Below are 11750 nucleotides of genomic sequence, written 5' to 3' on the forward strand. Positions count from 1 at the left end.
GTCTCTGAATGTCCTTGAGTGGCCCAGTCAGAGCATCTCTGGAGAAACCTGAAAATAGCTGTGAAGCAACGCTCCCCATTCAACCTGACAAAGCTTAAGAGGAATGGGAGAAACTCCCCAAATACAGGTGTGCCAAGCTTGTAGCGTCATACACAAGAAGACTCAAGGCTGTAATTGCTGCCAAAGGTGCTTCTACAAAGTACTGAGTAAAGGGTCAGTACTTACTCAATACTTATGTGAATGTGATATCTGTTGTTTTTTGTTGTTGCAAAAAATGGCTAAAACCCTGTTTTTGCTTTGTCATTATGGGGTATTGTGTGTAGATTGATGAGGAAATGTTTTTATTTAATACATTTTACAGTAAGCCTATAAAGTAACAAAAATGTGGAAAAAGTAAAGGGGTCTGAATACTTTCCGAATGCACTGTACATTATCACCAAAGATGTTTTATAACTAACCCAAGATAGACCACAGCCTGTCCTTTCCAATGTACCGTAAGCAAATTAATCATAGTGGGCAGAACAAACAAGGTGGGCATAGCCAAGCAAAAGCTAGCGAGAGCCTATTGGTGCGTTCTAGTATGTATTTGCATATTTCTGTTAGGGAACGTCTACTCTGTGAAATTCGCCCTTGCACTCCTAAATAATGCATTTTTTTTTTAACTTTGGCAAAGTGTAAAGTCTACAAAACTTAGTTCACTCTGTTCGTAACAGTTTTGGAAAACTGTATTGAGAACAAATGTTTCATCAAAGAGAAAATTTGCAGAATGTCAGCCAAAATCCATCTCGCTCCATCTTCTCCTGCTGCCGGCCACTGGGCTTCCTCTCACCACCATGTTTGGTAATGAGTGGAAACGCCAACCGATTGCTTCACATATATCTGGTGAAATATCTTTCTCATTGTTCTGTGTTATCACAATCTCTAGCAATACAATAATCACCCACCTCAATCTCTAGCAATACATACACATAATATAATAAGAAGTGGTGTTTATTGTTTGGTACCCATCTCTCACTGTACGTGTTCCTGGCAGATGATCGTTGTTCAGGACAGGAGACGGGTACATTCATCTGAAGGTATTTTCCTCTTGATCTGAGGAGCCCTTTAGAGCCAAACAAATAAAAGCAAATTGGGGAACATTTCTCCGAACCGGTTACTCTTTTCGAATGACTTTCTCAACAATTTATTTTCTATTTTTTTTTATGTTAATAAACCAAATATATGATGGAATCATTACCTTCTTTTTCGTGTTCCTTGACAGAGAAAATATATACCAAGAAAGAAAGCCTGAGGAGAGGAGGACACATTAGTTGTATTCAGACATCCCAGTTTTTTACTTGGCCCAGGGCTAAGACACATGTGGAAAAATTTTAAAAATCCATGTGACCTCAATTACTCTCACTAACTAGCATAAATAATGTGTTGATGTCAAAGCAAGCAATTTAGCACAGAAATTTGAGTTACCCATCCGTAGCGCCATTAGTGTCGAGGCAGGACTGACAGTATTGAAGTGTGTATAATAGGATAGGTAAATAGCCATACTTACGGCTAAAAAGGCCAGGCCTCCTTGAACAGAAGCAGCCCACTCAAAGCTCAGCTGCTGTGTGGTGAAGCCACCAAGCGTTGGACCACAAAACATTCTGAACAAATAAAACACACCTTTGTTTAGGATTCATAACTCCAAACTCGAACCTTCAAATAATGCCTCAGAGAGTTAATATGACAAATACTTTAAGCACATACCCAATGGACCACACTGCTCCAAACAATCCCGACACCAGTCCAAGAGTGCTCAGCCCCTCCTCAAATCCATTTTCACTGCCATTGGAAAATTATCAATATTATTCCGTGTTCTGCACCTTATGCACTATGATGACATCTGTTTTTCTAAGTGAAAGTGGACATTGTAAATATAGTATATTTGTATGTGTGTGTGTGTGTGTGTACGTGCCCTGGTGTGTATGTAAATGGTAATCTCACTATGCACAGTTGAGTATTTCAGGGAAGGTGGGGATGGCAATCATGCTTAGAGAGAATCCTATGACACCCAGCATGAAGACCAACAGCCACAGCTGACTACAGAGACAAAAAAAAGTATAATTCTTATTTAGTATAACAGTAGTACAATTATAGTAATAATAGTGCATTTCACACTGATAATAACAGATTCGCACCTCTGTATCTGCAGAATGGGGACAGGACCTAAGAACCAGAAACCAGTTGCTGTAGACAAGCCTCCTAGCACCATCAACCATGGCCTCGTGGACTGGAAACACAACCAGAAGGTAAAATCACTTCATTGTCTATGTGTGTAAAAGAGAAGTTGTGACTTCGATACACCACTGGCATTGGTTGGCATAGTGTTGGGTTAACTGTACTCACAGGAAACCTGTCACTGACGATACCAAGCAGAGGTGAGGCCAGACAGTAAGGCAACGACAGGCCAAGCAAGAGAAGACCCACATAACCTGGAGAGAGGTCAAACTACATGTAGAAACAAATGAGAAACATATTAAGGTATCGAGGTCCATCCTACTAGACATAACAATCATATTTGGAAATGCATTTTCAAATATCAGGCTTTCAATTATACCAGGGTTTGGAAAATGCCAGTTCAGTCAATTCATTAAGTAAACTGAATTGAAATGGAATTCACCCCAACCATGGTACAGTGGGGCAAAAAAGTATTTAGTCAGCCATCAATTGTGCAAGTTCTCCCACTTAAGAAGATGAGAGAAGCCTGTAATTTTCATCATAGGTACACTTCAACTATGACAGACAAAATGAGAAAAAAAAAATCCAGAAAATCACATTGTAGGATTTTTAATGAATTTATTAGCAAATTATGGTGGAAAATAAGTATTTGGTCAATAACAAAAGTTTATCTCAATACTTTGTTATATACCCTTTGTTGGCAATGACAGAGGTCAAACGTTTTCTGTAAGTCTTCACAAGGTTTTCACACACTTTTGCTGGTATTTTGGCCCATTCCTCCATGCAGATCTCCTCTAGAGCAGTGATGTTTTGGGGCTGTTGCTGGGCAACACGGACTTTCAACTCCCTCCAAAGATTTTCTATGGGGTTGAGATCTGGAGACTGGCTAGGCCACTCCAGGACCTTGAAATGCTTCTTACGAAGCCACTCCGTTGCCCGGGCGGTGTGTTTGGGATCATTGTCATGCTGAAAGACCCAGCCACGTTTCATCTTCAATGCCCTTGCTGATGGTAGGCTTTGTTACTTTGGTCCCAGCTCTCTGCAGGTCATTCACTAGGTCCCCCCGTGTGGTTCTGGGATTTTTGCTCACCGTTCTTGTGATCATTTTGACCCCACGGGGTGAGATCTTGCGTGGAGCCCCAGATCGAGGGAGATTATCAGTGGTCTTGTATGTCTTCCATTTCCTAATAATTGCTCCCACAGTTGATTTCTTCAAACCAAGCTGCTTACCTATTGCAGATTCAGTCTTCCCAGCCTGGTGCAGGTCTACAATTTTGTTTCTGGTGTCCTTTGACAGCTCTTTGGTCTTGGCCATAGTGGAGTTCGGAGTGTGACTGTTTGAGGTTGTGGACAGGTGTCTTTTATACTGATAACAAGTTCAAACAGGTGCCATTAATACAGGTAACGAGTGGAGGACAGAGGAGCCTCTTAAAGAAGTTACAGGTCTGTGAGAGCCAGAAATCTTGCTTGTTTGTAGGTGACCAAATACTTATTTTCCACCATAATTTGCAAATAAATTAATTAAAAATCCTACGATGTGATTTTCTGGATTTTTTTTCTTCTCATTTTGTCTGTCATAGTTGAAGTGTACCTATGATGAAAATTACAGCCCTCTCTCATCTTTTTAAGTGGGAGAACTTGCACAATTGGTGGTTGACTAAATACTTTTCTGCCCCACTGTATATGCCTGGCTTTACCTTATCAATGGCATATATGGACAAGGTTGCATCCAGAAAGCCAAGTCCAGAGCTCAGGGTGAATATGGCAAAGCAAATGAGGACTATCTTCAGACGTGTGAACAGCCTGAAGAAGGAGTCCTTGGTAGGATCAGCAGCTGAACAGTGGAACAAACAGATTAATATAATTTGACACGAAATATCGTCACATTAATCATTTAACCCCCCCCCCCCAAAAAACTAAATTGTGTCATAACGACAAATAGAAACAGAACGTGGTCTCAAAATGAGGTCTCTTTTCGAATCAGAAAACGTAAACATTCAGTTAACAATTGACACACTTTTTTCTTCAATGGGGGAACGTAAAGGATGTAACTAGGGCTCCCGTGTGGCGCAGTGGTCTAAGGCACTGCATCTCAGTGGTTCGAATCCAGGCTGCCTCACATCTGGCCGCGATTGGGAGTCCCATAGTGTGGCGCACAATTGGCCCAGCGCTGTCTGGGTTTGGCTGAGGTAGGCCGTCTGTAACGGCTGTCAATGTCGTTCTCCTCCTCGGACGAGGAGGAGCATGGATCGGACCAAGATGCGGAGTAGTAGGTATTCATGTTTTAATGGCAAACCAACAAACACTACAAATTAACAAAACAACAAACGTGACTAACCTGCAACAGTCCTGTGTGGCCCAAACGCTGACACAGGAACAAACACCCACAAAACACCAGTGAAACCCTGGCTGCCTTAGTATGACTCTCAATCAGAGACAAACGATACACACCTGTCTCTGATTGAGAATCATACCAGGCCGAACACAAAAACCCAACATAGAAATAGAAAACATAGACTGCCCACCCAAAACTCACGCCCTGACCAATAAACACATACAAAACAAGAGAAAACAGGTCAGGAACGTGACACCGTCATTGTAAATAAACATTTGTTCTTAACTAACTTGCCTAGTTAAATAAAAAAATGAGTTTATAGACAGATGACTATTAGTTAAAAGTTCATGAATAAACAGTTACCAAAGCTTGGTAAGATGTAGATGTTGAAGGGGACCATAAGAAATAGAAAGCATCCCAGAGCCATGAAAGGGACTTCGTATCCAAATGACTGATACAGCCATCCACCTATTGGTGGTCCCAGTATCAGACCCAGCCCTGTAAAGATCTCCAAACTACCCTGAGAAGACAAATTCAACATAGTAAACGTCCACATGCAGTTTTACCTCGTACCCACAGGCTTTTGTTTACAATTCCAAACAGAATCCAATTGTATCATCATATCATTACGACCAAATAGAGGAACTAGTCACGGTGCCTGTTGCTAAGGAGGCTTTCAGACAGCCACAACACGAATAGGGAGAAAACTTTTGGGATACAAAACATTTTAACAACCTAAACCATAATGCTTTTTTGTTTGAGCATGGTGTCTATTGCCTACACATAACATACCAGGCAAAGACCCTTACACAAGGGTTGGTTGACTAAACTCACCAGAACAGTTGCTATGTTGTTGGGGAAAACTTTTGCTGAAATTGCAAAAGAAGAAGTCATTGCAGCACTGAAGCCCAGAGCATCAACAGACCTTATGATAAAGCACAAAGTAATAAAAGTAGCTCCCTCAGGAACTCGGTCGAGTAAGCTGCAAAACAAGGAGAGGAAAAGTTTTAGACGAAAATATGTATTTGTCCAAGTTCAGTAAAATGTTGAGGAGGGCACTTAGAAATGTGCTTTGGCTAGTGTCTGTTGATGGATAACTCACTCACCCAAAGAGAACGGTGCACCCCGATGATACGAATAAGCCTGAAACTAGCATGACCTTTGCCCCGATCTGGACAATCTGAAAGGACAGAGAGGAGGCATGTGTTGTGTGTGTGTGACAAGTCATGTTGCAAGCAGAGTAGTCTGATGACTAGACGTAGGATGTGTGCCTCCCAAATGGCACCATATTCCCCATGAGTCTGGTCAAAAGTAGTGCACGACATAGGGTGAATAGGGTGTCATTTGGTACATAGCCTAGTAATTCCAAATACTTACATATTTACCCAGTACTAACGAGCCCATCAGATTGCACAGAGCATAGCAGCCAAATATAAGTCCGATGACAGTCTGACTGGCCCCTTTTTTCATGGCCTGAGTAGAAACAATTCATACATAATGGTCCTGTACTATCAATACATTATAATAATCAAACATACAAATACTGCAAAAAGCAAAAAAGAAGTGGTTTTCCTTTTGGAAGACGCGGGCATGTGCTTAACAAAATTGGGCAACAGTCATAACAGCTGACTTTATGAAACAGTCGTGACTCAAAGTGTTGTTTAGGTCAGTTTATCACTAGCCACAGTTTAATCATCTGGGGTGAGTTTCCCAAAAGCATAAAGATCAGCTCTAGCAATTTGATCACCATCGGTCAATTGGTAGGCAATAGACAAACAATGATATTCATGCCAAAGATGATCTGATGTTGTTGGAAAACTCACCCATGAAAGTTTGTGCCATTACTTGAGTTTTTACTATACCTACCATAGGCTATCATTTCAGTCGTCATGACTTTATTACATTGGTTATGTCATTATTTTGAGACCATTATATAGCCTAGGCCTTATAACAGAGATTTCAGTCAGTCACAAGAGACTGATCACTGGTCACTGAAATGCATATGTCCACTGGACAGCCTATCATCTGACCTGTGTTGATGTGTGAGTGTCCATTGTATGGCACATCATTGCCCTCTGGGGCTTTTCTCAAGTCCAACACATGATACACATACAATCATTTAAACAATAATATAGTGATATCTTCCATCCAACCAAGAAAATTATGAGTGAACTTTTACATTTGTCATTTCGGTTTTGTAGGCTATTTTCCCCATTGGCAACGTGCCAACTTATTCTATAATCTGAATAAAGAAATCACGATTATGCATAATAATTCTGCATTACTGCTCAGACAGCATAGCCTATTTCACAAGCAATGAAGAAATAAAATGGTTGGTATTGAACATTATTACCTCGTTGGGGAAGAATGGCCCCAGTATAGAGTAGCAGATCATTGAGCTGAAGTTGACAGATGCCATTGATATCAATGTGAGGATCTGATATCGTGTCATCCTTTGATTAGGACTACTTATTGCTTCTTGTGATGTGCTGCCATCTATAGAAAGAATGAATTGATCAAATAATGAATAAATAAATGAATCAATCAGTCGACCACGCAGTAAACTGTTATGTTCCGACTGAAAACAAAACATATTAACAATGTAAGAACTGTTCAATGAAAAATGCAGCTCATTTCCAATATATGTAGTGGTAGGAATTAGATTCGCTGAAACGTTTTAATGATATTTGAAACTAGACATTTAAAGAGATGAACTCTCAGAAACAATGTTTTATTATTAGAAAAACTGCACTTTATATAATTTATTCTATATAATGTCACCAACCTGTTTGTTGAACTTGATCAGAATCCATATTGTTGTCATTCATATTAAATTATACTCTCGATCCGGATTGTTATTCAAGTCACAAATGCCTAGACTAAAATTTCTGTTACACAAATAGACGACTAGATGTGGCTTCATAACGTGTTAACAACACAGGGAAACCAAATGCGTCACAACTTGGCTGGTTAAATCCATAAATTAAAGTTCGGCGCTAGCGCTCGTCAAAAACAGCGTGGCTGTTGTCTGGAGAAAAAGCACTGAACCCAAACGCGTGTGTTTAGAGAGCTGCACTGTTAAATCTAGAGTTGTGACTGTGAATTGACTCGATGAGTGAGTAGGATGTCTTCCTGATGTTCGATAAGTCCGGTCCTTAAGGGAGTGCACACACACAATGGAGTGGCTGAAGCTCTCACAGTCTCACGTCTCACAGTTTAGGCATTAACTCAGAATGTTTAAGTTTAGGCATTAACTACCACACTTTAAGGTTAGGTATTAACTCCGAATGGTTAAAGTAACGGTTAAGGTTTGGGATAGGCTACCTGTGGCGGCAGGTATGGGTCAGTAACCGAACGATTGAGCGTTGGGTCAGTAACCGAAAGATTGCTAGATTGAATCCCTGAGCTGTCAAGGTAAACATTTGTAGTTCTGCGCTTGAACAAGGCAGTTAACCCACTGTTCCTAGGCTGCCATTGTAAATAAGAATTTGTTCTTAACTGACTTGCCTAGTTAAATATATACATATTTTTTGAAATTTCAAAAACAAATTTCTATCACTGTTGCCCCTAGTGGCCAGTTTTCACGTCACCTCCCCGACGTCCTCAGATATGGCTGGATGTTGAATACTGACTTGTATCACGGGTGACCTGGCTACTCACACGAACACACACACACACACACACACACACACACACACACACACACACACACACACACACACACACACACACACACACACACACACACACACACACACACACAATGAATAGACATAGACATAAGTGTTCTACATTTTATTACGTTTTTGGACATCGGGTGGTAGGCCTATCTTTTAATGTATGATATATCTTCTGATATATAAACTGGACAAAATAATTGTATAAGATTTAAAATAAAATAAAAATCCATCTAGGCAACAAAATAATATTATTTTAGGTGGTGATGCTGATTCATAATGACCACACACACTGTCTGTATTGATAATAATAAGCATTGAAGTATTGCTGTATTACACAGTAGAGTAACAATGCTAAGCATTGAATAGTTGAATAGTCGGACGGGGCCACAGTGTCTCCCGACCCCTCCTGTCTCAGCCTCCAGTATTTATGCTGCAGTAGTTTATGTGTCGGGGGGCTAGGGTCAGTCTGTTATATCTGGAGTATTTCTCCTGTGTCCTGTGTGAATTTAAGTATGCTCTCTCTAATTCTTTCTTTCTTTCTCTCTCTTGGAGGACCTGAGCCCTAGGATCATGCCTCAGGACTACCTGGCCTGATGACTCCTTGCTGTCCCCAGTCCACCTGGCCGTGCTGCTGCTCCAGTTTCAACTGTTCTGCCTGCGGCTATGGAACCCTGACCTGTTCACCGGACATGCTACCTGTCCCAGACCTGCTGTTTTCAACTCTCTAGAGACAGCAGGAGCGGTAGAGATACTCTGAATGATCGGCTATGAAAAGCCAACTGACATTTACTCCTGAGGTGCTGACCTGTTGCACCCTCGACAACCACTGTGATTATTATTATTTGACCCTGCTGGTCATCTATGAACATTTGAACATCTTGGCCATGTTCTGTTATAATCTCCACCCGGCACAGCCAGAAGTGGACTGGCCACCCCTCATAGCCTGGTTCCTCTCTAGGTTTCTTCCTAGGTTCTGGTCTTTCTAGGGAGTTTTTCCTAGCCACCGTGCTTCTACACCTGCATTGCTTGCTGTTTGGGGTTTTAGGCTGGGTTTCTGTACAGCACTTTGAGATATCAGCTGATGTAAGAAGGGCTTTAGAAATACATTTGATTTGATTTGAATAGTTGAATCGTCACATAACTTATCTACAATACTTTTTCAAATAATCCTGCAGATATACAGTTAACTGCCAAAAGAAGGGAAACACCAACATAAAGTGTTTTAATAGGGCGTTGGGTCACTACGAGCCAGAACAGCTTCAATGCACCTTGGCATAGATTCTACAAGTGTCTGGAACTCTATTGGAGGGATGCGACACCATTCTTCTGTGAGAAATTCCATCATTTGGTTGATTGTGGTGGAAAACACTGTCTCAAGCGCAGCCAAAAATTATGTATATACTAACAATATACATGTATCCCCGCCATAACAATGGGAGTCGTTGTCCATAAAGCGGCATGGCGGGCTGTCTAGCTCCCGCCTATCCTTTCTTTGGATTGATGGATACATCTCACTATTGTAATCGTTTTTAACCTCCTGTATTCAATGGCAAGAGATGCTATGCTATTAGCCTCATGCCATGAATATCCATAGCCAACTTGAGACAACTCAGATATAAAGTGTTTTTTCTCAATGTTGGCGAGATGTCACGTGTCCTACTTATATCAGTACACTCGTAACAACTCAACCATTACGAAACTTCTATAAACCTCAAGTAGCAAATAAGCCATACATTTTTTGTTGAACAAATTCGACACTCTCACTGGCCTCCATACAAAAACTCATTGCTTGGTGGGCGAAACACGACAAATGCTGGAGGGAGGCGCCGCTTCAGAATCTCCCCTAAGTGTTCAATTGGGTTGAGATCTGGTAACTGACACAGCCATGGCATATGGTTTACATGGTTTTCATGCTTATCAAACCAGTCAGTGACCACTCGTGCCCTGTGGATGGGGGCATTGTCATAACACAGCCATGGTAGCCAAAATAATGGCCTGCCCAACATTTGTATGCATGACCCTAAGCATGATGGGGTGTTAATTACTTAATTAACTCAGGAACCGCACCTATGTGGAAGCACCTGCTTTCAATATACTTCGTATCCCTCATTTACTCAAGTGTTTCCATTATTTTGGAAGTTACAGTACTTTCAGATAAAGCAGCATAAGACAAATGTTAATTACTGAATAACATATTCACAAATCAATTAGTCAATCAAATCCAATTAAAATCTGAAAATGTAAAAAATGAAAAACTTCAATGTCTTCAGTACCAAGTGACACACTATTAGCAATAATGCAGACAATATCTATCAAAAGCAGCAGCAGAAACTCCAAGGAGGCAAAGCACTTCACATTCAAATGCAATGTTCAAGTAGCATCATAACCACACCCAGTGACTAAAACACAGAGCCAACCAAGCTTATACACCATAACATTAAATTAAGGATAGCTTTTCATTTTCTTGCAGGATTTAACATACGTTGACGGATCTGGCAGCAGGTGGGATTTCCACTGTATGCATTTTTCCCCAGATACATGAACCATGCATTTGATGATTTTGGTGAATAATTTACACATGCATGACATTTTTTCATAGGTTCAACCAAATGAAATGATGGGCAGAAAGGTTTGATAACATACATGTTACAATTTAGTTATGAATGTGTTACAATTTATGTCATATGAGGGTATGTAGTCCTACAATAACATTTACATAATGGATATGTGGATATTCCTAGGTCCTACAAAAACATTTACGGAAAATGTGGATATTCCTAGGATCACTTCATAGAAGTGATCTTCGAAATAAGATCTAAATAAACTCTATTACTTTCAAACTCATCTTGTTGTCTTTCCACAATCAACCTGGTCTCCTCTCTCACAATACCTTATTTCAACATTGCACTGACTTTTCTTATGACCCTTATAACCTGCAATTTTAGTCTTTTAAAATTGCACATCTCCACAGGGCAGTTTTTAAATCCAATGCATATATATGGTAAGTAAGAGAAACTTACCTACTAAAAAGCTTTGTTGTGAGGCTTACTAAAGTGTATTTCATAGCCCTATTAACCGTCTTGTCCAGCACAGAACTATATTGACAGTCCCATGTTACAGGACCCAGGATAATCATCTCTGATTATTCTGTCACTTTGCATCAGAGTACGTTGTAACAGAGCCATATACTGTATATGACACATATGTCAGAGTTTTTCAACTTTGTTTCCATTGAACATGCCATTACATATAAAGGCATTTTAATTAATTATATTCATTTACCCCACAATCTACTATTGTGTACCTTCGCAGCGCTTCCCTTCCTCCTTTTTTTCGAACACATATGTGACGTTGGGTTAGAGCCAGTGATGTAGTGGTAAAAAACATAGGTGGGTAAACACTGATCGCCATTTGCGGTGAGTAATGTAGCGCTCCCTATACTTTCAATGCATTTGTCTGCAAAAGGTAGGTAAACGCTTGCACAAAATATTCTCCACTACACCACTGGTTAGAGCAGTCTC

General features: G+C 40.4%; 1 protein-coding gene across 1 annotated transcript; it reads right to left on the reverse strand.

The window, feature by feature from the left end:
• Positions 1 to 1333: 1333 nt before the first annotated feature.
• slc18b1 (solute carrier family 18 member B1) lies at positions 1334 to 7001 on the reverse strand. Its single transcript, XM_039009133.1, has 12 exons — positions 6903 to 7001; positions 5927 to 6022; positions 5656 to 5729; positions 5384 to 5531; positions 4913 to 5069; positions 3912 to 4048; positions 2383 to 2484; positions 2175 to 2266; positions 1981 to 2076; positions 1744 to 1818; positions 1547 to 1640; positions 1334 to 1348 (listed from the first exon to the last, which is right to left on the reverse strand). The coding sequence occupies exons 1-12, from the start codon at positions 6999 to 7001 to the stop codon at positions 1334 to 1336; spliced, it is 1185 nt and encodes a 394-aa protein (XP_038865061.1).
• Positions 7002 to 11750: the final 4749 nt, after the last annotated feature.

Source organism: Salvelinus namaycush, chromosome 15 (assembly GCF_016432855.1).
Source record: "Salvelinus namaycush isolate Seneca chromosome 15, SaNama_1.0, whole genome shotgun sequence".
Taxonomy (NCBI): Eukaryota; Metazoa; Chordata; class Actinopteri; order Salmoniformes; family Salmonidae; genus Salvelinus; species Salvelinus namaycush.

Coding starts and splice junctions, on each gene's coding strand:
- slc18b1 (XM_039009133.1), bottom strand. CDS start 7,001: ATGACACGATATCAGATCCTCACATTGATATCAATGGCATCTGTCAAC. Junction 4,049..4,912: donor CTACATCTTACCAAGCTTTG/GTAACTGTTTAT, acceptor TCCACTGTTCAG/CTGCTGATCCTACCAAGGAC. Junction 2,077..2,174: donor CCCATTCTGCAGATACAGAG/GTGCGAATCTGT, acceptor TTGTCTCTGTAG/TCAGCTGTGGCTGTTGGTCT.